Source organism: Dicentrarchus labrax, unplaced genomic scaffold (assembly GCF_905237075.1).
Source record: "Dicentrarchus labrax unplaced genomic scaffold, dlabrax2021, whole genome shotgun sequence".
In the NCBI taxonomy this organism is placed as follows: Eukaryota; Metazoa; Chordata; class Actinopteri; family Moronidae; genus Dicentrarchus; species Dicentrarchus labrax.
This window is the reverse complement of record NW_026136714.1, coordinates 4271098-4294513: the sequence shown is the minus strand read 5'-3', so window position 1 is coordinate 4294513 and position 23416 is coordinate 4271098. Positions and strand designations below refer to the sequence as shown.

The 23416-nt window shown below is 40.2% G+C and overlaps 3 protein-coding genes across 4 annotated transcripts; 1 reads left to right on the top strand and 2 right to left on the bottom strand.

Annotated features, from left to right (window-relative positions):
- Nucleotides 1–303: 303 nt before the first annotated feature.
- usp30 (ubiquitin specific peptidase 30) lies at nucleotides 304–6580 on the bottom strand. Of its 2 annotated transcripts, none has more exons than XM_051422687.1 (13): nucleotides 6438–6580; nucleotides 5029–5138; nucleotides 4779–4952; nucleotides 4475–4578; nucleotides 4283–4381; nucleotides 4035–4080; nucleotides 3857–3951; nucleotides 3711–3770; nucleotides 3495–3581; nucleotides 3252–3332; nucleotides 2931–3153; nucleotides 2731–2842; nucleotides 304–2089 (listed from the first exon to the last, which is right to left on the bottom strand). In XM_051422687.1, the coding sequence occupies exons 1-13, from the start codon at nucleotides 6563–6565 to the stop codon at nucleotides 1837–1839; spliced, it is 1572 nt and encodes a 523-aa protein (XP_051278647.1). In that variant the 5' UTR covers nucleotides 6566–6580; the 3' UTR covers nucleotides 304–1836. The 2 variants fall into 2 exon arrangements, with proteins under 2 accessions (XP_051278647.1, XP_051278648.1); XM_051422688.1 differs by lacking the exon at nucleotides 6438–6580 and adding an exon at nucleotides 6156–6204.
- A 1938-nt stretch (nucleotides 6581–8518) lies between these two features.
- svopa (SV2 related protein a) lies at nucleotides 8519–16704 on the top strand. The gene is made up of 16 exons (XM_051422454.1): nucleotides 8519–8684; nucleotides 9944–10101; nucleotides 10374–10459; nucleotides 10562–10660; nucleotides 11171–11242; nucleotides 11412–11536; nucleotides 11627–11690; nucleotides 11848–11973; nucleotides 12670–12798; nucleotides 12890–12963; nucleotides 13108–13184; nucleotides 13649–13753; nucleotides 14498–14609; nucleotides 14696–14777; nucleotides 14881–14970; nucleotides 15061–16704. The coding sequence occupies exons 1-16, from the start codon at nucleotides 8650–8652 to the stop codon at nucleotides 15271–15273; spliced, it is 1647 nt and encodes a 548-aa protein (XP_051278414.1). The 5' UTR covers nucleotides 8519–8649; the 3' UTR covers nucleotides 15274–16704.
- Nucleotides 16163–22591, bottom strand: LOC127375993 (D-amino-acid oxidase). The gene is made up of 12 exons (XM_051422455.1): nucleotides 22502–22591; nucleotides 22123–22283; nucleotides 21142–21337; nucleotides 20940–21054; nucleotides 20503–20579; nucleotides 20060–20125; nucleotides 19044–19098; nucleotides 18768–18872; nucleotides 18590–18672; nucleotides 18192–18309; nucleotides 17215–17313; nucleotides 16163–17134 (listed from the first exon to the last, which is right to left on the bottom strand). Exons 3-12 carry the CDS (start codon nucleotides 21333–21335, stop codon nucleotides 16991–16993), a joined length of 1056 nt encoding a protein of 351 aa, XP_051278415.1. The 5' UTR covers nucleotides 21336–21337; nucleotides 22123–22283; nucleotides 22502–22591; the 3' UTR covers nucleotides 16163–16990.
- Nucleotides 22592–23416: the final 825 nt, after the last annotated feature.

The following is a 23416-nucleotide window of genomic DNA, read 5'->3' as shown; positions in this document are numbered from 1 at the left end:
AAAGTAAATATTAGTTTTTGTTGATTCATTTTTAAAAACATATTACCTTAATGGCTTTTTCTGGAGCTTTTAACCCCATCTCAAGGTCTTCATCAGCTTTCAAATAAAGATTATTTCCTCAGTCTCTGCATTTGGCACAAAATTGGCACACAATTTCGCCTTTAAATGATGTATTTTATTTATTCTTATGAAACATATGCTGCTTACCGCTATACTGTTCAGTGCTTTGGTCCAGTATACTTCAGAAAGCAGTGCTTGATCGTACGCACGTCTAACTGTGTAGCAAATAATATAATAAAACTCTAAAATGCATGTTTTGTTTTATTTTTTTAATACCTGAAAACAATCACCTTTACAGATTGCACACAAATACACACACAATCTCACATGAATATACATTAGTGCAAATTGCAAAAAAATTAACGAGGAGTTTTGCACCAGGCCAAAATTTCTCAGTGTGACTTTGTTGGTTTGGTAGGAGCAAAATGGCAGTTATCAGTTACACAGAATTAAAAATATTCAGGATAACTTGCCCAAAGACCTGCAGTCATACTGTGGCTTTATAAACTGAGAGCAGATCATTATTAATCTGTTACACATCAACACCAAGCCAAATGGCTCTGATGCATCATATTGTATGTTCACTTTAGTTGTAGCACACATGGCTTCACGTGTTAAAAAGGTCCAGTGTTTAGGATTCAGTGGCATCTAGAGGCGTGGTTGCTGATTCACCCTCCCTTTCCAAGCGTGAAGGAGAAACTACTACACAAACGGCTCCATCTAGAGCCAGTGTTTGTCCGTTCTGGGCTACTGTAGAATCAAAGGCAACCCGCAGTGTCTGTAGATTAAAAAAACAGCTCATTTTCTTATTTCAGGTGATTACATGCTAATTATAACATACGTATGGATATTATGTTCCCTTTCTGCCAATAGATCCTCCTGAATGTTACACACTGGACTTTTAAAAAAGACAACATGGCACTTTAACCTCAACTGTGCAGCTCCGCAAATCATGACAGTTTGAGGATTACTGGAAACATATAAAAATATCAAATTCAACTGCTTATGAACGATGTCAATTAAAACATTATTTCCAATACAGTCTACATACACTGCTGGGAATGATTAGGCATATTAGACGATAGAGAACCAGAGTTGAGGAAAATTCTACCTATTTGACTTTTCATAATATGTAACAACCTCTAGGTAACAGCGCCAGGAAATCCTAATCAGCTACTTCTGTCTGCGTCTGTAATGTACAGGCAGTGGACAAAATAACAGGAACACCTTTAAAAGTATACTGCGTGCCGATTTAACACCAAAAACTACTGCATCATACAAATGCCACAGAATTGAGTTAACACCTCTGACAGCCTCAACAAAAAAATAACATTATAAGCTTCACACATGAACAATGTATTGCAGGGCTTTTACTTTGGAGTGCACTATATTGTCAGGTGTTCCCGTTTTTTTGTCCCATAGAAGCCAAAATGTTACATGAAGGAAACTGTTGCATCTATCAAAGAAAAGTAGCTTACGTGGTCACATTTAAAGAAAAATAAACTTGCAGGTCCATAATCTTTGGGATTGAGAGCCTCCTACTCTGGATCAGAGAAAGTGTCCTCTCGTGGGTTTAATGTCAGAACACATCATACCATGACCTTTAAACATGTTGCTGTGATCCATGGTGCGAAATGATCTCTACAATAACCCTCTGGTCTCATTGTCATAGAATCATAATCCACCTGTTGGTACCCACGTTGTACAGCAACTGGCAAATGCAGCGGTGACAGTCTGAGTGGAAAGGCAGAAGTTAATCAGGCTGTAAGCTTCTGGTTACTCCTCCGAGCGCAGAGCGAGGTGCAGCCTTCGGACTCTCTCGTAGAAGAGCATGTACGCGTTGGAAGACAGCACCTCGTGCAGGCTGGCTTTTCGTACCGAGTCGTCCGACACCCAAAGCCACTGGGAGCTGAAGGGTGTAGAGCTGCGAGGTGAGGAAGGGCTGCGGCGGTACGTCACAAAATGTCCTGAGTGCATGTCACCGTGGTGAACCAGCAGAGCCGTGAGCTGGAAAAGGTACTCTGTAGAACTGGAGGGAAAGACACTGATCAAAAGATGCCTGCAAACAGCAAATAAAGGAAATAATAAAGTTTGAATTGAGGTGTTAAGGCCACCAAAAGCCAGCCCAAAACCTTCTGTCAGTCTAAAATCTTTTGTAAGTGTTTAATATGTTGTGATCTGGTGATGTGAAAGGGGCTTTAGATTATCACCACATCACTGAATAGCATGATATGCATAACTTCTTTGTATTGTTGCACCTTCATTTTAAAAGAGGTACTCCACCCTAATGTGTTTTTTGAGCTATAAACTAAATTACGTGACTATACTGTGATGAAACACATCAAAACTCTTACCAAAGTTATGGGAATCTGCTTTTTGTGTGTTCAAAATGGCTCAATATGCCCTCTACTGTTTTAGATCACCCTGAACCTTGCAAGGTCATTGCTGACATAGAGCCTATTTTGGTGCAATGGTTTGAACTTTGTGCTTTATCGGCTGCCACCAGACTGCAATGTTTACTGAGACAGCAGCTGCTCATAGCTGGTTAGTTCTGACAACCAGCAGTAGCTTTCCGCTACACTGCTGTGGTCAGTCTGTCAATCACTGCGCTCTGTGCTGAGAGGGAGGGAGCTATGAGGACTGAAGGGTGTAGTCACACTTTAAGTTTACCTGTAGTCATATGTGAGGCCGAGCGGTGGGTTCACACCGGGAGAGTGAAGAAATACAGAAGAACAAGTTCCATTGGAAAAAGGTTTGTTGTTGTTGTTACGATGCTCTGCTTCTGGAAGACAAAACACAAACAAATGTATGACAAAAACAAACTGAATGTGAAACAGAATGATATTTTAAAGATGATGAATCCAACATACCGGTTCCATTAGCAGTGGGTTTCTCCATGGAATCGTCTGAAGTTTCTGCCCTTATGGGGTTTGGAGCACATTTGACTCGCTGACTTCTCAGTGTGGAAGCCGTATGTTTGTAGCGGTCCATGGATAGATACTCTGCGAACTGCACATGCTCCTGTCTTTTGATGGGAGTTCCTTCACTGGACCACGTCAGTCTTTGTAAATGGATGCAGAGGCACTGGGGGAGCTGGTAGAAAACGTCAGAGAGTACAGAGAGTTTAGTTTTATTAACATCTCAGGCTGCTGATGTTGAGCTAATAGTGATACAATAAATATGACAGTTACCTTTCCCAGTTTTAGCTGTTTAACAAATGTCGTCCTCTGGCTTTCCAGAACTTGCCCATTTACTGTGGACCCTTGATGAAGCTGAGGGGAAAACAAAAATGAAACACAAGCATAATTTCTTAGTAAATAAACACTTACTCATATGAACGCAAATGAAGTACCTTGATCTATAGTTTAGTTTTCAGTGAATTACACATTAACAAAATGATAACCAGAACTTGGCTGATACTGTAGTGAATGTACCTTGGTGCAGTTTTCACACTCCACTTCTTTGATGGTTTCTGAGGAGATGAAATGCTGGAGACACTGATCTAGAGACATAGGTCGACCCTGAGGACATATGCAGATCAAATGATGACAAACAGAACAACAGAAAGGTACATTAAGTAATAAAATAATAATAATAATAATAATAATAATAATAATAATAATTCATGTGTTCCTGGAATGTTTGCTTACCCACTGAGGTAAAGGGATGGACAGGGAGAGACTCTCAAACGAGTCATATCGAACCGGACTCTACACAAATGCAATGTCAAAAAGTCAAACACAAAACTAACTTGATATTCACTTCCTGGGAAAAATCAATCAAACCACAAACTCACTTGTTGTTCGCAGCGCTTGCATGACATGTTGCTTGTTAAACGACCATGAAAAGGATGCTGAAACTTCCACGGGCTTGGTATTGGATGAAGAGGGGCTGCAAAAAGAAAACTGAATACAGATCAAATATTTTCTTCATGGTTTGATATTCTAGGCTCCATAACGTCTTCGTCTACTTACCTCGACTTCTGCAGGTCATAGTTTTCTCATCTTGATCAGGTAGACTCTGGAATAAATACAAACACACACAGAATAACTGGGAGTGAAGTACTCGATTTGTCATTTTTGACACTTCGACATCAAAATATATATATAATGAAGTTTGAAAAGAGGTGGGAGGCAGAGTCTACACATGTGCTCCAAAGTGCTGAACTGAACGCATACTGGAGGCATTGGCATACAAGAGATATGTGTGTGTGGTAACTTGCCTCGAGGGACTGCACGTCAAACAAGTGAGTGACTTTGGGTTGACGATCCCGCTCCTCCTCCAGAGAAGATGTAAGGACATGAAAAAGTTCATGTGCATCCTGAGAACAAACAGACAGACTTTAATAAGACACTGAATCTTACATTATATAGAGAAATATAAGAAATATCACTCAAAATCATTTCTGACTAACCTGCTCTTCAAATGAACTAATGTGCCACCGGTACAGCCGGAGAACATCCAGGAGGCAACCGGCATCGAGTACGTCTTCATCCCCAGGCTCATCACTGGACAGAGCTGTTAGAGACACAATCGGTGTCAAAAATATGAAGAGATGGGGCACCGGGAATCTTATCTGATCTCTCCAGTTTGAACCGGTGACCCTCTGGTTCCCCAGCCGAGTCTCTACGGACTGAGGTACTGCCACCCCCCGTATGAAAGAACACTACACGTCCACTGCACTCTAGTGACTGATATCACAGACTGGTTTTATATACCTTTGAGAAGCTGAAGCAGTGTTGTGGACAACTGGTTGTCTTTGCATGACTGGATCGTAGGCGAACCTGAAAACTTCTCCAGCCACCCGATGAAGGACGGACATGCTGCCAAACCCTGAAGCAAAGAGTTCAGGAAGCAGGTGTTGCCTAAGTTCAACAGACCAGGAACCATACCTGAAAGAAAACACAAGTCACAGTGAGGTACTGCTTTTATTGTATATCATGTTATGTGGTTATACTCTATTCTTACCTCTCTTTCTCTTCTTTCTCTCTGTAATTGGGCCCCACAAAACGTAAACTCCAGCTGCAATCGCAGCAGCTATCCCACCAATGACGCCCCAGTTTTTTATCATCTTGTTTCTGAAAAGACAACTTTACGTTAATGATGCACACTGGACGACTTCGAATGGGAGGGGAGTGAAAGAGAAACAACAAGAAACATGCTCAGCTCCTCCGGCTGCATGTCGAAGTGTCCGTCAGCAAAATACTGAACCCCAAATTGCCCCCAGTGCTGTGCCATCGGCGTGTGAATGTGTGTGAGTAGTTTCTATCTCTTTCATGGCAGCCTCTGGTGTCAGTAGGTGAGGGTGACATTGTTTCTCTCTCTCTCTCTCTCTCTGTGTGTGAGAAGAGATCAACACTGGTATGCGTTTATCTATAAAGTACTCCTAAACAAACGTACACGTCAGGACTGCATTACCCTCCATGTTCCCACCGGGTTGAATCAGAACTGTAACCGTTTTAATTAGAAATCTGTTTTTTAATTACCCTTGTTGTTTGCGTCCTTACGTCTATCTTCATTTTTGTTTATGTTGTTTATGTTTTGTTGTATGTTCAGGCAAACAGAAAGTGCACTAAGGTGGTCGAGATGTGCAGCAAAATCAGTGGCACTCAAAATAAAAGTGAATTATGTGATAGAGAATAAATAAATGACAGTCTGCTCTGTGTGATATCTTCAACAAACACATACAAAACCCTATTTATAAACTAACCTGTTGCCCTTTAACACTTATCTTCACGTTTACTTCTTCAAAGTATTACAATCACAACCTCTCTGTCCCCCTAAGACGCAGACAAACAACAAAATTAAATCATTAATAACGTGATCCACCAACCTTTGAGCCGTTTATCTAAAAAGGTAAAAACAGACCTGACGCAGCTTCAGCTCAAGCAAAGCCTCTTCCACATGATCCTCTCCAGCTACAGACACCGATAGGCAAACTTTAAAAACGTTATTCAATCTCCTGGTAACGTTATTCTGCAGCCAGGGTCGATACCAACCACCCCCCACCCACCTCACCAATGTGTCCCCCACCGACCGGCTCACACTGCCTTTAGCACACCGTGGAAAAGGCGGCTAGTTTGAGGCTAACTCACCGACAACACCGACGGTCGGCTGTTTCTATGTCGCCTCCATTAATACACACCCACGGTGATACCTTAAAATATAGATAAAAGTTGTCATTGTATCTCTATAAGCAGGTTTTGTTGTTGTTGTTGTTGTGTGGTAACAGTAGCGTTAAACCGGACTCGGTGTCTGTCTGTCCTGCTGTCTGCGCATGTTAACGTTACACTTCGGATCCGACGTACGGCGACGACGTGACCCGCGTTAACTTCGGTCCCGGTGCACTAAAAATAAGCTTTTGGTTGTCGTTTTACCTGACTATGGGTCCAGTGCCAAGGAACTCCCCAATAAGCTTATCGGAGCTTTCTGGTCTGCACCACAACATCCTGCTTTCATTGCGGAACTCCCGCTTTTGTATGCGTGTTTCCGGACGGACGCACATCGGAGAGTGTGCCGATGTGCTCACAGTTTACAGTCCGACCACCGCAACAAAAGCACAAGAGAATAAATCCGACAGGTAGAAGAAAAGGTGATCTCTCTAAGGAAATGTCAACATCATACAGTTAGTCGTGTTATTAGAAAATAGAGAAGCCTTTAATAAGTTGTTTTGGAAAAGGAATTTAAATAATATGCATTCATTTTTCAGCTAATTCAAAAGATATACCAGAATATGGCAGAATTTGTTCTAGTATGGGTTTAAAACATATGGTGAATATATATTTGAGTGTATATATATTGTACTTGCTTTCATATTTTATTGTTATAATGTTATTTATCAATGTAAATCTATTTGCTGTCACATTGACTCGTGTATTTAGTTTGTTTCTTTGCAATTTGTTGTTCTAAATAAAGTAAAAACTATTTTAATCTTATTTGATATTTGAAGTTTGGGAGGATATTTCTCATTTTGTTGTTAATATTTGTAGGGATTTCTGTCTGTTATGTGTTGTTTGAAATGCCTACAAATAAACAATTTTACTCTCTTAAAGGACAAACATTGTATAAATGCTAATTTCTCTCTTTTAGAAAAAAGAATTTGAATAGAACTACTAAATCTTTTATTCCCAATAAAGGCTTCCAAATCTTTATCTGTCTCTAACATGTTGCATTATGTTTTTACACACTTTTGTATTCACTGATATTTTCAAATAAAGTTTTGTGTTTTTAAATCTTCTAAAGCTATTTATTGTGGTCATACTTCATCGACTAGTAGAAGACGACGAAACAGTAGCTCAAAACATTCTCAAAGATAGTTTTCTATTCTAAAACCAAACACACTGTAAATGTTGTCTCAGTTGTTTCATCAGAAATATCCCATATACGTCCATTATTTCTTGTTTATTTGTATTTTATTTATCTAATTATATTTCAATTGGTCCATTTTAAAGATTCCCTTCAGACATGTATAAATACATATACAAACAGTCTGCAACACTAATGTGTATCGGATGTCTCCTGCTTCACTGTAAAGGCCATTCTCAGTCTTTGGCTTCAGGTTTTTATATCGCACTTGTATAAAAGTTGGAAATTGAACCAGAGTTGTCTTCCAAAGTATTTATGATGTCACAAATCATGCTTGTAGGCCCCGCCCCTTAAAATCTGCTTTTCAGTGAGCGCAGAGAAACTTTAATGTGAAAACTTTTAGTGTCAAACTAACATATTTTTAACTAGAGGGCGACTTTAAATGTTATTCTGATGCATTTCTTCACCTTATATAAAAACACTTTGAGCTGCCAACCCAAAGTTTAACATAAATTATGGATATCATAAATTATACCAACAGAACTGGAGGAGTCCATAAAAAGAAAAGGCGAATACTACTCTAAAAGTACGATTACGCCTCACCTCAACCTGCCAGACAGCCCCTGTATTGTCAAAATACATCATTAGATAACATTTAGTAAAAATTGGGACAATTAGTAGGATTGCAATTTTTAAAATACATCAGTTTTTCTTTTTTACATTTACATTTGTGCTTTTTTTTTTAAGGTTACAATATTCTATCTTATAAAATACACTTAAATCAACACTTTTTACTCATTAATTCTCCTCTTTATGAGCATATTTTGGTGTTGGGGTAATCCAAAAGTAACATGAAGTAATCAAGTTACTTTAACAGTGTGATACTTGGATTAAATTATTTCTTTACGCAGGTAATTAGTCAGTTAGTAGTTATTATATTTAAAAAGTAACCAGCACTGCTGTACGCTCAGCCATGTGCAGCCCCCTCAGTGATCACCGCTCCTGTATCCTCTCCCTCTCTCTCTCTCTCTCTCTCTCTCTCTCTCTCTCTCTCTCCCTCTCTCTCTCTCTCTCTCCCTCTCTCTCTCTCTCTCTCTCTCTCTCCCCCCCTCTCGCTCTCTCCCGTGTCTCGTGCTGTGTGACTCGCGCACGGCGGCCTCCCATTGGCTGCCGGCGGACACCCCGGAGCAGGTCGCTCTCCTCGGTGCTGAAATCGCTGCTCGTCGTGAGAATGTGAAACGGCGATGAGGCCAAACGGAGGAGCGTCAGTCAGTAAACAGCAAAATGGACGATGATCTGTTCCAACTGAGACAGCTGCCGTGAGTAGCCCCGCACCTTTAACGCATTTATTTGTTCTTGTTGTTGTTGTTGTTGTTGTTGTTGTTGCGGGGTTTTTTTTTTTAATTTGAATTCGGTCCCTTCTGTCGGCCGTGACAGCACGTTTTTGGCCCGACGCGTCGCCCTCTGACTGCCTCGCATTGTGTTTGTGATTAGCTCACTGGACCACAAATAGCTGCACATTCCTTAAAAGCAGCATGCATTTAATACCAGCGTGCATCCGGTTATATTAGTTATTTAATTAAAAATAAGCTTCCTTAGAACACTATATTTTTTTGTTTATTCATAGGAAACAGGGTTGCTCTGATTTCTAAGGTGATCAGTTTAATGTTAACTTGTGGTCGTTGTTCCGCTGTCATGACTCAGTGGCTAACGTGATTTATTTCAACCCTGATGTACATTAAGCTAAAGGCTGGCCCATACAGGTCCAGCCTGGTCGCCAGGAGGAACATTTCCTCAGAGACGTTCAGCTTAAAAAAAAAAAAAAAACAGGCTTCTTAGAAGAGTTACATGAACATAATGAGGAACAGAATACTGTGTTTTAAAGGGGTTGTTACAGTTTTGCTGAATGCATTCACTTATATTTTTTTCTAATGAACATTTCAGTGTCTGGGCTGACCACAAACTCATCTGCAGCACTGATACTTGCCATTGCAAGTAGGCTATGTTATGTAATTACAGTGATTAAGGCATCACTGACACTCACCGAGTTTTCTTGTAGTGTTTCATCCTCACTTAACCTTCTATTATCTACATCTGGGAGAAGATTATACCTTTCCATCTGTGGAAAACATGCGTATCTCTGGGTGTTATGAGCTCGCCAAGCAGTAAAGAGCAGTGTGCAGAGCTGTCAGTTGGCCTGACATGGTTCGCCCATAAGACGGTATTACCACCCATTCACAAAATTACAGCCAGAAAAAGCTCATATCACCTAGGCAACAGCCTCTGACTCTCATTTGTGTTCAGCTCTGCCCTGGCACTCTGAAATTGACTGGACATACTGGGGTGGCTCTGTTGTGAGCACTGTCGCCTTATGAAGGTCGTGGGTTCGAATCCCGGGTGGAGCAGGGAGTTTTTGTCTGGATTTTGCATGGTGTCCCTGTGTTTGTGTGGGTTTCCTCCACCATTAAGACATGTGTGTTAGGTTTATTCTCCAGTCAGTGCCCATGACCAAGGCCAATGAAGGATAACTTAACTCCAGGGCCTTTAAAAAATAAAACTTGCCTTTTTTCCCCCGTAGTGTTGTCCGCTTTCGTCGCACAGGTGAGAGCACACGCTCAGAGGACGATGGCGAGAATAGAGAACAGGTCATCAAGATTGCAGAGCAGACCGATCTGGAGTCTGTGGCTCTTGCAGATGGAGCTCCGGTTCCTCGGGAGTTTGCGAATCCAACTGATGGTACAGTATGGAACACACAGCTTATAATAAACCCACACTCACTATTTGTCTTTCAGTCCAAGCAATGTCTTTTTGTGTTATGTGTTTCTAATGTCAAGAATTAACTTTAAATCACAAAATTAAATGACAAAGGCATGTAGAGGTCACATCAGCACCCACTGCTCTCAACTTCTGGTGTACAACTTCAGTTCCTTATAGAAGCTCTTAGACCTCTGTTCACAAAAGGTTTGTATCTCCTAATTTAAGGATTTCTGCATTGCTCCTTCCCTCAGACACATTCATGGTAGAAGATGCCGTAGAGGCCATAGGCTTCGGGACATTTCAGTGGAAACTCTCCATCCTCACTGGCTTGTCCTGGGTGAGAACTGCTCTATACTGAAAATACATTAATTCCAGATGTGTGTCTGTATTCTGTCAGTAAACACGTGTAAACTGTGTGTCTGTGGGTTTTCTGTTACAGATGGCCGATGCTATGGAGATGATGATCCTCAGCATCTTAGCCCCACAGCTCCACTGTGAATGGAGACTGCCCAGCCTTGAGGTGGCAATGCTTACATCGGTAATGGCTCTCTAATGTCTGTAAAGTGCTCTTGCTTTCAGTGCAATATGACTGTCCTGATAGTTATTGATCAAATCAAGTGCTTAGGGATTGTTTTGAAGTAAGTGTTTGTATTGAACAGTGACAACAATGTGGAAAACAATAGGGGCCCCTAATGGTTTAATGTCACTATGTGTTGCAATATTCCCATTTGAATGACAATGAAAAGCATGTTTACTTTTCTGAGTACAACATAAAACAACAGCGGAGCAGATTTTTCTGAAGGTGTTCTTTTATATAATGCATGACATCACATATGAAGTGTAATTAATACAACATTCACACATGTGAGAAGATAATTTCATGAAAATTTCACATTCAGTGAGGTCTAGTCGCTCTCACCAAAGCAGAAAGCTACCTGACAGGATGTGCATCAGCTATGTGCAGTGAAATTATAGTCAAGGGCACATTTAAGCTCTCTGAAACACTCCCCATCCCATTATCACTCTTTTTTTTTTCTCACACATGCAGGCAGTGTTTATTGGAATGATGATCAGCTCTTTTCTTTGGGGAAATATAGCTGACAAATACGGCAGAAAGACAGTAAGTTTGAATTAAAGCCTCTGTTTTGACATGTAGATTATTATATCGTATTTCTTTCTACCTTTATACTTGAGTTTATAAATGTTTAGCTTTTGGATTTCTCTCCCGAAGAGCTTCATCAGATCATTTATTTAGCAGCTTGTTGTGTTCTGATCATACGCACACACAGGGTCTCAAGATGAGTGTGCTGTGGACTATGTTCTATGGCCTGTTGAGTGCATTTGCACCTGTTTATGGCTGGATCCTCGTCCTCCGTGCACTGGTTGGCTTTGGCATCGGAGGAGCCCCACAGTCGTGAGTAATCCACATCTATCTTTACCCACAAACAACAGTGCAGTGGATTATTTGAGTTAGAATTAACTGGGAAATGTCTGTCCTCATAAGGGTGACTCTGTATGCTGAATTTCTGCCTATGAAGTCCAGAGCCACGTGTATCTTGCTGATTGAGGTATGGACGTCCCTTTACTACGGTCTCACACATCTATCATCCACCTAGAAATAGTGTTAACATCCAGAGATGACAGAACATGCAAGCATAACTGCACAGCACTGAAATGATTTATTTTGCTTGCAGGATTTTGTATAATTTAGATTTTGCCTTGCAGATATTTTGGGCACTGGGCACCGTGTTTGAGGTCCTCTTAGCAATCCTGGTGATGCCCACTCTGGGCTGGCGTTGGCTGCTTGGCCTTTCTACCATTCCTCTCTTCATCTTTGCCATCCTATGTTTCGTGAGTATTACGTTATCAGCCCTAAAATGTTGCTTTATTTAGGCCTTTAATTCCTTTTGCACAAGACTCAGAAAGCTCTGAAAAGATGGGAAATACTATCACATTAAAATTAAGATTTTTGAATTAATATTACTTGTATATAAAGTAAGCTATCGAATAACATCAATTATGAATCATTTATTTGATCATTTGATACTTTGGTGCTCATAGTTTCTGTAAAATGAACTGAAGGATTGAAATCTGGAGAGTCTAACTGATCTAAGGATGTGTAGTATGTCCATATTGACAAAAGTTTAACATTTATATTTGTGTAGGCTAAGTGTGTCTAAGCAGCTCAAGTGGGCAACCCGGTGGTGATCTGTTTGATGTTTTTACATTATTAAAGGTTTTTATACCAAGCACAATCTAAAATGATTGTATTTTAGAAATTATAAGGTTTGGAATAATTACACTAAATAATAACCAATAATAAAAGTGTTATATGAGCACACATACCAGTCCTAAGTGAAAACATTGCTTAATTTGGCTGAATTATACAGAGACAGAGACACAAAAATAACAATAATGACAATATTAATAGAAATATGACTAATAATAATGATGACAGGGATGATAACAGCCATAATAATGATGATGATAATAACAAATGATAGCTTTATAAACTGACCTGTCTGTTTTTTGGGGGGTTGGGAGCAGTGGCTACCAGAGAGTGCTCGGTACGATGTGTTGACGGGGAACCAGGAAAAAGCTCTGGCCACACTGAAGCGGATTGCGACGGAGAACGGAGCACCGATGCCACTGGGAAAACTTATCGCTGCCAGACAGGTAGAGGCCTGTTTCTGCAGACTCTCTGGACATTATTCATGTGCTGGTATGTTATATGTTCACTTGTCTTTGTGTCTGTTCTGTTAATCAGGAGGATCGTGGAAAGATTCAAGACTTGTTTTCATCACACTTTCGCTGGACTACAGTTCTGCTGTGGTTTATTTGGTAAGTGGAGTGAACGATAAAGCCACCTTTCTCTCAACTCTGCAAACACCTTATGTTCTCCAAGTCCACAGACACATGAGTCTGAGTCTCTCACTCAGTTCGTGTGAGCCACCATTGTTTCATCCTGTTTCTCTGTCTCTTCAGGTTCGCCAACGCCTTCTCTTACTACGGACTGGTGCTGCTCACTACGGAGCTGTTTCAGGAGGGAGGCGCATGTGGAAGTGAGTCACTGCTCCGACACCAACAGACGCCCTCACAGATTCAAGGACACACACATTTTGATTTGGTATACTGAGGAAAGAGATATTGTAGTTCAGTGACTTGTGGGTTGAACTGTGAGATAAACATTTCTGATTCTAAACAGAGACTTGTGTTGACAGTCTTTATATTTGGAATGAATAAGCATCGAAAATGTCTCTGAAAGAATCAACCACTTTTAAGAAATGTAACATCTGTTAGCAGGAAAAGCACAGGTGTACCTGATAACATTAAAGCTGGTTACAAGGACTCTAATGGAACAGAGCCATTGTTAATATCATTAGTTACACTTGTGCTTTTCCTACTCTGCCTAATCAAAATGTCTGCCACGATAAAGGTCTATACATTTATACTGTGTTAAAAAAAGCAACACAGAGGCTGCTGGGTATGAACTCTGCCGTTTGTGTTGTTTTATGCTTCCCTCTAGTGTCCAAAGGTAATAAGAGGGAGCTCCGATGCAACTTGGAGTGTAAATATCTGAACTCTGACGACTACAAAGACCTGTTGTGGACCACCTTATCTGAATTCCCAGGTACACGCCAGTTAAATGTCTTCACAAAGTCAGTATTTTTTGTCAATAATGTTTTGTTTTTGTGGTTGCAAGTTGCATGCTGTATGTTTTTTTCTCAGTACTCACTAAATGTTCTTTATTAAAGGATAATATCCAGTAAATGCTTGTTAGTTGCTCCACCTATTGCTATGGTATTTCCTAGTACTAAAAAGGTCTTCATAATAATGCTAAATACTGTGTAATTATTACAGCTGTTACTACATTTGTTCAGGGATAGATCAGTTAAGGAGAACAGCAATAACTTATAAGTAAACCATCATAATGATAGCTTGGAAGATGGAAAGGCTTGCATTCAGGATCTGGGAATATTCCCATTACTTTGATTTTAACAAACATAACTGGATTTTAATTGTCCTAAGTCTGAAGTTTCGGGAGAAAGGACACAATCAAGTCATTTTTATGAAAGGTATTTAACTGCAGCTACAATATTTGTCCACTAATGATGGCTGCATTCAGTATAGGCGTGCCAGGGCCCTGCTGGCACGCTGGCTCACTGACTACCAGCTCACCTAAATAAAATGGAGCCATTATTAACATTATTAGTTAAACCTGTGCTTTTGCTCCAATGATATGTCAAAATGTCTGGCTTGAGAAAGATCTGTGCACATAGTAAACCATAAAAGCATAAATTAATTACTGCACTGAAACAAAGAGCAATCCTGCATGTTACATTTAACAAATATGGAGTTTTGCATTGTTGCACAGGACTGCTGGTGACACTGTGGGCCATTGATCGACTGGGAAGGAGGAAGACCATGGCCTTGTGTTTCTTTATATTCTCTATGTGCATCATTCCACTCTACGGTTGTGTCGGGAGGTAAGCTGGATACTAGTGAGATTGTTAAACATGAAATTGCAGCTCCCTCATTTATTTAACCAGCATTACTGGTTTCTCTGTTGCAGAGTTTCCATGACAGTGTTGATATTCATCGCCAGAGCTTTCATCGCGGGAGGATTTCAGGCTGCCTATGTGTACACTCCAGAGGTATGATACTTGCAAACAGTTAATAGTACAGCTCAGATGAGATCAATAGCTGAGTGGAGCAAACATCAGGGCAGCCTCCTCAGTATTTTCTGAAACTCTGCAGGTGTACCCGACAGCGACCAGGGCTTTAGGTCTGGGAACAAGCAGTGGAATGGCCAGAGTTGGAGCCCTCATTACTCCTTTTGTTGCACAGGTATCGCCCTTCAGCTTCCTCATTTAAATATTTAACAGCATAAGAAAGCGGTGGTAATTTGTCTGTCTGTCCCCGGGCTACATCCTGCAGGTGATGTTGGAGTCGTCTGTGTATCTGGCTCTGTCCGTGTACTGCTGCTGCTGCCTCCTAGCTGCCATCGCCTCCTGTGCCCTGCCAATTGAGACAACAGGCCGGGGCCTGCAGGAGTCCAGCCACCGCGAGTGGGGCCAGGAGATGGTGGGCCGGGACTCCTCCCGCAACTCAGAGAGAATCCCTCAGTCCAGCCCTGGCTCCCAGGGCTGAGGAGACGTCGGGATGGAGAACGACTGAGAGAGGCAACCACTGTGAGGAAAAATAGGCAAGGAGAGGCGGAAAAAAAAGCTCAACCAGCTTTCGGTGTCCATCTCCAGTCCCATCCTATGACTCTTCAGTTTAGGCACCACAGTGGCTTCAGAGAGCCAGGCAGCACAATATTATATATTATTATTATATAGTCTTCAACCACCATTGCTGTCACAATTTCGCCACTGAATAACTGCGCACAGAGTGACTGTGAGAGACCAACTGACCTACACAAGTGCAATATCGAGAAAATTATTGGTGGAACGATGTGTTAAACATCCTTGAACAAGTGAGAATTCAAATACTTCAAGCAAAGTATTTGATTCCTGAATAAAGAAGGTAAACGTGTTAGAAGTTAGCTTCAAATACCTAATTCAAGGAGCCTTAAAAACTACCTATTCTGTTTGTGTTTGAGAAACGTCTTCTCAACCTTATGAAAAAGCTGCGTCTACTAGCATAACGGACATAGATGCGTAGATAAGACAGAGCATTATCTTGTGCACACAAATTGCCTGTTAAAATACACTAATTGCAAACTCAGCTTTCTAAAAAAAAAAGTGCATTGCTGGAATGAAGAACAGTTTATCGAATCAACAGACCGTTTGATTAAATAAGGTCTGTGGTTTCTCCATTTAGGATTCACTTCTGTCAAGGCAGTGAAATGACAGACTGCACAGTGAGTCACTGACTTCCTCGTATACTGTAAGCATCCTTTTGAAATCCTGTGTCTGTTCTTTCTTCTTGTGTCAGTATTATTTCACATTTCAACATGGATGGATATTTGTTCTCTGCTAAAGAAATGAGGAAAAAGCAGGTATTACTCTAATAATAATGAAAATACCACCTCACGTCTTGATCATTACGTGGTGATTTTATTTACATTCATCTGAAAAAGCCCTAATCAGAGCATCATACAGGCGAGAATATTTCATAATTATAGCACAACTGGAACCACAGATCCTGGACTGAAGACGACATAATGTAAATTGAAGTATTAGGAAATCTAAATCTAAGTATTTTCATCACCCAACGCTCAACCTAGTAAGTAAGAATTACATGATTTATTAACATGAGTATATGGTGTTACGATCTAAAATCCATGCTGCATACACAACCATTTAGCAGGGCGTTCTGTCTTTCTGTAAATACTGTATCAATACCTGGTTTAGTTGTTGTCTTTGCTTTTGTTTGTAACAAAGGTGATGTGAAGACGGACTTTGCCCACACTGAGTAAAGTTTTGTTTAAAAAAGGTTAACTAGTACAGGCAAGCTGAGTCTTACCTGCCAGTGTTTGAGATATAGTGCTGCATTAAGTGTCTGTGTGCACAGATTCTTGTCAATGCACTGGATGTAAATGTGTATGATACTATAGTAAATAACCTTTCAAAAAGAGCAGTGGATTCATGTTGTTATTTTTTTACTAAACAGTGTGATGAGTGAAAGAGAGGTACACTTTATATACTTCTTTTAAATGACCCAAACCTCCTATGATTGATTTTGTTACATGTGAATTAATAATGGATGTTACATATACATTACGTTGTTTTAAAGTGATGTAATTACCTCAAAAATATATGATGCTGAATATCTGTTTGCTTTAAAATGCTAGTTATGGATAAGATCAGTGTTTTTTATGAGATACAAGGCACTGGCATTGAAATTTGAAAAGGAGCACCAATCACTGCTGCCGAACAGATTTACAAGCGGGCTTTTGGACCTTTGCCTTTTGCTCCACGATCTGACCGAAGAGCCTCGCTGCCTCCTGGGCGCAGCCTCTGTGAATGGTGAGTCCGAAACCTCCATGGCCGTAGTTGTGAATCACCTGAATGAGAGCAAAGATATTTCAGAAGTTAAGTGACCAGAAATTAATATTTAAAGCATTGCTTAGCTGTTAAAGTTTACCTCTATTGAAGTTGCACCAGACTTTATGGCCTCCCTCTCCAGTCGGACTTTGCTGCGGACAGGCCTGAGGCCGGACCAGTCCTCTACTATCCTGGCATTCTGTGGTTAGAGAACAAGACATAATCTTTCTCAAGCTTGAAAGAAATCATTACTTTATGATTTCTTTGTTTAGGTTAGACATACATTATGTATATTCTGCCACTAGGGGGGAGTCTCTCACATCTAAACAATAACAAAAGTTTGCTAAAGTAGTGTGGGATGATGGGAATTGTTGCCATCATTGCAGTCAGCTTTTCTCAGTTAGGATTCCTTCAGTGTTCATTGTTCAGGAGGTTTTTACCATGTCTCCTCTCCACAACAAACAGACCCGGTGATTAAAACCGGTAAAAACACTGAATAAAGGAGTTTCACCTTAAAAATCAGGGATTCTTTAACACTGTTCAGCAGACAAAGGACCTCCCGGAGGGCCTTCCAGTTGGGCCCCTTCTAACGTTAGCTCAGCTAGTTTCTCTGATAACTTAAAATCGAGACTTTTGATGACTAAAATTCTTCATCTGGTTTAAATATATAGTTAAAAACAACCAAGAACTAAAAAGAGTATTGTAGAGATGTGGCTTAAAACTGGATAAAACGTCCACAACCAAAATCCATGTGCAAAGGGTAAATGAGCGGTAAAATGCACCGTTACGTGAATAAATAAAATAACCCAGATTTCTCTGGGTTTGGACATTGTTAAAAAACATTGTGGGTAATATATAACATTGGTCTAGTGTTCATAGATAGTTTAATGAGGAAAAGCTACACATTATATCTTTTAATCAAGTGGGTTTTGTGCCTTCAGATTTGGGTATTGGTGCACCAAATTGTCACTCAAATATTTGAGGACTGTATTCTAAATATACTGTAGCACTCGCTGTAAATAACAGATGAGAGAGTAATTTGTTTTATGGCCTGTTAAACAAACAACATTTGGATACCTTGAGACTGGGTTCAAGCTGGCAAGCGCCATCCCAGATATTCTTATGGTCGGTGGAGTTGTTCTGTTCACTCCAGTTTCCCAACTGGAAAACCCCGCCGACTGTCACAAGACGACTCCTGCACACACAGATGTGAAGTTAGGTCACGAAAACAACTTTGGCTTTGTAGCATTCTGGCTCCAAAAAACATTGCAAATTACAAGTGCTCTGGCAGAAAGCAACAGAATGGGCCATGGTAGCTGGACAACACAGTATAACCACTGCAACTATGGTTGGAATAAAGCTATATTTCATAAATAATCACTCTATAGAAACTAACACTGTGTGTGCATTATATATGATACTGTACATCCATCTAAGATCAGTGTTAATAAGTGTTTTTGTGTCACTAGATCTACCCTGGAATGATGTACGGTGAATTGTAGACTCCTGTTGTAAAATTGTGGGTAAGAATCCAATGCTTCAGCCACGGAGCGTCCACCTGAGAAACAGAGGAAGGTTCAACCGCTATTACGTGGTTCCTTTACAGCTGGTTATATGAACTATTAACAGACATTTGAACCCGTCTTCTCTCACCTTCACTATCTGACCGCGGCCTGGTTTGAGCTCGGGGTCTGGCTGGAGCTCTCCTGATCTTATACCCGTGCAGTTTATTATCACGTCTGCCCCAGTTTCTGCCAGCTAAATACAGCATGATAAGAAATAACAAATACGACAAGTGATAACACATTTTGTGAGTATCTCTTAATGTAAGCTAGAATGAATACAATATTCTGGATGTCTGACTGTATAAAATATAATAATAAATATATACAGTATATGCAACTATAAAATTGAAAAGCCTTCACTAACCTCCTTGAAGGACTCTATTTTCCTGTTGTAAAATTTCACACCCCTTTTTTGCAACCTGAGAATGACACCAAAAAACAGATAATGAGCTCCAGAAAACACCACTGAAAATCAAGATTTTTGACCTAAAACTATAGATTAAGAAAAACAACTGACAGGCTGTGTTTACTGTTCATTATACAGCGTATAGGGACTCATATGTTGAGGACAATGGGTCAGATGGAAACATTTTAAGAACAATTCAGACACTAACAAGCTCATTCCCGTCTGGCAGCTGTCTAAATGTGCCTTTTTCTCACACCTGCATGATGCATGGCAGCAGTGCTGTAGTACCTCAGAAGACCAGTTCTCAGACTCAAGAAGTTTTTTTTATTGTCTCAGACTTGTTAATACTTGGACTTGTCTCAGATTTGGCCATCCACACTTATATGTTTTGTTTTCTGAACTTCCTCTTTCAAAATGGAACCATTGGTAAAGAGCATTTTTTTTATTGGTTTAATTCAAACTCTATCTATAACGGGCATTCACATTCAATCAATGACCTGGCTGCACAAACTCATCTCATTGGCAAAAGCATTGTTTCATTTCTGTCTTGGTTTTGACTCTGTCTCTCTCTTGGATTCGGCTGGTCCTGAACCTGACAAAGGGGGTCTTGACTACAGCACTGCATGATGGTTAGCACTCAGTTGGTATACACTGTACACTACTTTTTACTTTGCACTTATTTTAATCCAGTATATAAGGGTATGTATATCCCGTAAAACTTCAGACTTGTTGAAGTGATTCAGAAGAATCACAGTATAGTAAATGGTAAACAATTTAAAGCAGAAATTAGTGTTGTTTAATTTAAACAAGTCAATACATTGTGTATTTAACAAGCAATCGAGTGCCTCCATTCACCTTTTTATTGGGTAATAAATGATGTTGTAAACAGGCACTACACCAGATGAACTGAGCTCTGGTAAATAAAGTGCTGATACAACATGGAGAGTTACTTAAGAGAGAAGTTAATCACTCACCAATCCATCAGCCAGGGCAAATAGGATTTACCTTCCACCATGAGAGCAGTGTTGAACCACCCATAACTGGAAGAGGAGACAGATGTGTTAGAGCTGCTGAACACAGAATTATACATACAATCCTAAATATTAGCAATATATTGTTTAAAGAGATAAAAACAAACAGATCAATGATGCACAGATAGTTCACATACAAACATTTACAGTAAGTTGCCTGATGAAAGCATCAGAAATCAGAACAATCCCTTTATCAGGATAAACATCTGTGTACATTATATACATTATTATATACATATTGGAAGACATTTTTCTGTATTCTTGATTTCTGATACACAGCAAAGTCTTGGTTGGAAAGGTTCAAATGTTCAGCATTAAATACACAATCTACCTAACTAATGTTCTCTCTGGGTTTTGCTTTCATGGCAGTTTCAGCGGGAACCTACTTGTATCCGGGGAACATCTGCAGTTCTCTCTCTGTGAGCTGCCTGAAGCCCAGGACAATATCTTTGAAAGAGGGATCCTGCATTCAAAAACGACCCACATAGTATGAGAACACAATCATTTATACACTAAACATGTCTTAGCTGTGTTAATGTGCTAACCCCAAGTTCAAACCCTTGATGAGGCCTCTCTGTTATTGTTTTCCTACCACTGCAGGCCCCCATCTTTGTGCAGTGAACAAAGCTCTACTTTCACTCAGTCACTCTCTGGTGATCACGTGATCAATTTATGAACGCGTTATCTGAGGTTACACTTTAACTATATTTCTATTTGAAGCTGTGCGGCACCTTTTGGTCTTGGTTGTAAAAGTTTTTCCTAAACAATGTCAAACCTTATCTTTGAGGTCAGGTTCAACTGTTCAGAACAAAGCTCTACTCACTGGGACTGGTTCAGAGCAGAGGTTGTAGCCAGACTGAAGAAAAATACCCATTTTTACGGACTCTGGTGAACTGAGGAAGCTCAGCAAGTAGTCAAATGTCTCTTTATTCCATTTTCTAAACATGAGCACAAATACAACATTAAAAAATGGTGGCGACAGACAAAATAGAGAATAAAAAGAGGGTTAAACAGACTGCACGTACGTCTCCTGGACGTTGCCCTTATCGTAGAGGTACGGCTGCCAGAAGCCAGCAGCTCCATCACTGGTGGTCAGTGGCGTGAAACGGTCCGCGTACACCTCAATGGTCAGCGGACTGACGATGGAGTGATACTGCTCATAGATGCTCTGAGCTGTTGACAGGCCAATGACTCCAGCTCCAATCACTGCCACCCGCATGTCTGGATTTATATGAGAGGAAACACACTCACATCTCGAGACTCACTCACTCATAAAAGAGTCTGATATGCAAAGAGACCAACATCACAATCTGGTTCTGAGTTTAGAGGCAAAAAACTACCAGGACAGATAATTTATGAAAGTATGAAGGTATCCTGACAATTAAATTACAGCTGATAAATAACTGGTCCATAATAATAATAATAATTTAAAGTTATTTTCTCAATGAAAGTATGTTTTTATGTTTTGTATGTACTTTACTAGAAAAAATAAATGAAATAAAACAAAATCCATATTGTGCATAGTTGTATTCTTTCTAACACATCTTTCTATTATTATTAATGAGCAATGCATTACTTAAATGCATGAAGAATAATTACTATTATTATTATGGATAAATTTATATAACAAAAAAGAATAACTAATGTATTTATGATAATTGCCACCCGGACAGCTACCTCAGACTACAGGGTTGACTGATACACACTTCATCTGAGTACTTTTACAATAAACACAGCTTCTAATAGAGGTGCAGCATATTATTATGAAATATATGTATATGGAGAGAGAGAGGGAGAGAAATAGAGAGTTTGTTACAGAGCGAACAACATGTCGGATAAATCTTAGTTTAGCGAGGCAGCATTTCAGAGCAAACCGTTAACGTGGAGAACTTAAGACTAATATAAAATACTGCAGAACAGAAAATATATGGTACATAATGTTGATAATTATAATGATATTGACGATCAACTGCCTCTGTATAACTTCCAGAAAATGTTTTCTTTACCTTCGGATTAGTGTGACCGCTACAGGAGCTGTTGAAGTCTGTAACCAGTCAGTGCTCCAGCTGTCACGTGTGCGGGGGGCGGAGATAGCAGCTACAGGCCCCCTGTCTGTCTGTCTGTCTGTCTGTCTGTCATCATGGAGGGATAAATTCAGGGCAATAACCTACAAACATATATGTAGATAACAGAAAAAGAACAGTATTAACTTCACAAAGTATAATATAGAACTATAAAACACACTAATGATGATAAATACAACATATTGGGGATGCTGTATAACAAATGTGAGTGCTTTACATTAACTTTACATGCTTTTAACATTTAATATAATTATTATTATTATATTGTTAATATTGACTGTAAGTTGAGGGATGAAGTCACCTCTCAGCCTCCAAACTCCGCCCACTACTACTCCGTGTCACCAGTGATGTCATTATGCTGTCATAAAGTAGTATAGATAGGACTTGTCTCAGGCTTTAGCTTCAGCTCTGGGGGGTTTCGGGGACACGACGGTGACCTCGAAGCCCGGTAGAGCCACTGAGCTTCAGGCTCGTGGCGACGCCTTCCCATGCCTGACCGGCGCGCAACGGTCACTGGCAGGATGACCCCCAGAGCTCCTGTGAAAAAGACAAACCCCAAATACCTCTCTCTCTTTCTCTCTCTCTCTGTCCTTTCCCACTTTCTCTATCCTTTCTCACTATCTCTATCCTCTCTTTCCTTCTTTCTTTCTTTCTCTTTTCACAAAAACAAAAAATAATTGTGTCTATGACACAAAAGAAAATGTTCAGTTTCCGTGCTGCAACAGATTTAAATCTGGACGGTCCAGGATCTTTTTCTAAACCAAACTTTGGTTGACTTGGAGGTGTGCTTCGGATCATTGTCTTGCTGTCCAATGATCACCAAGGTGCACTGAGCTCCTCTCTTCCTCTCTCTCTCTCTCTCTCTCACCCCAACTGGTCGAGCTGAAGGACCTGTCCTAGGTTTTTGCCTTTTAACAGACAGTTTTTCCTTTCCCTTGTTGCCAAGTGCTCATGGTGGTACTGTTGGGTCTCTGTAAATAATGTTTTAAGGAGTTCGGTCTAGACCTGCTCTATTTGAAAAGTGTCCTGAGATAACTTCTGTTATGAATTGGCGCTATACAAATAAAATTGAATTGAATTGAATTGATGACTCTGCCGTGGTGGGGTGTATCAGCAGGGCGGATGAGACTGAGTACAGGACTGTGGTGGGTCACTTTGTCACATGGTGCGAGCAGAACCATCTGCAGCACAATGTGACGAAGACTAAGGAACTGGT

Bases quoted from the DNA above. Each gene is read 5' to 3' on its own strand.
- usp30 (XM_051422687.1), bottom strand. From the start codon at position 6,565: ATGTGCGTCCGTCCGGAAACACGCATACAAAAGCGGGAGTTCCGCAAT. The intron at 3,333-3,494 runs GTACATTCACTA...TTTTCCCCTCAG, and splicing joins AGTGTGAAAACTGCACCAAG to CTTCATCAAGGGTCCACAGT. The intron at 2,090-2,730 runs GTAAACTTAAAG...CTTTCCCTCCAG, and splicing joins GGCCTCACATATGACTACAG to TTCTACAGAGTACCTTTTCC.
- svopa (XM_051422454.1), top strand. From the start codon at position 8,650: ATGGACGATGATCTGTTCCAACTGAGACAGCTGCC. The intron at 10,661-11,170 runs GTAATGGCTCTC...TCACACATGCAG, and splicing joins AGGTGGCAATGCTTACATCG to GCAGTGTTTATTGGAATGAT. The intron at 12,964-13,107 runs GTAAGTGGAGTG...CTGTCTCTTCAG, and splicing joins GTTCTGCTGTGGTTTATTTG to GTTCGCCAACGCCTTCTCTT.
- LOC127375993 (XM_051422455.1), bottom strand. From the start codon at position 21,335: ATGCGGGTGGCAGTGATTGGAGCTGGAGTCATTGGCCTGTCAACAGCT. The intron at 18,873-19,043 runs GTTAGTGAAGGC...TGCTGTATTTAG, and splicing joins AAATAGAGTCCTTCAAGGAG to CTGGCAGAAACTGGGGCAGA. The intron at 17,314-18,191 runs GTATCCAAATGT...CTCTAACCACAG, and splicing joins AGCTTGAACCCAGTCTCAAG to AATGCCAGGATAGTAGAGGA.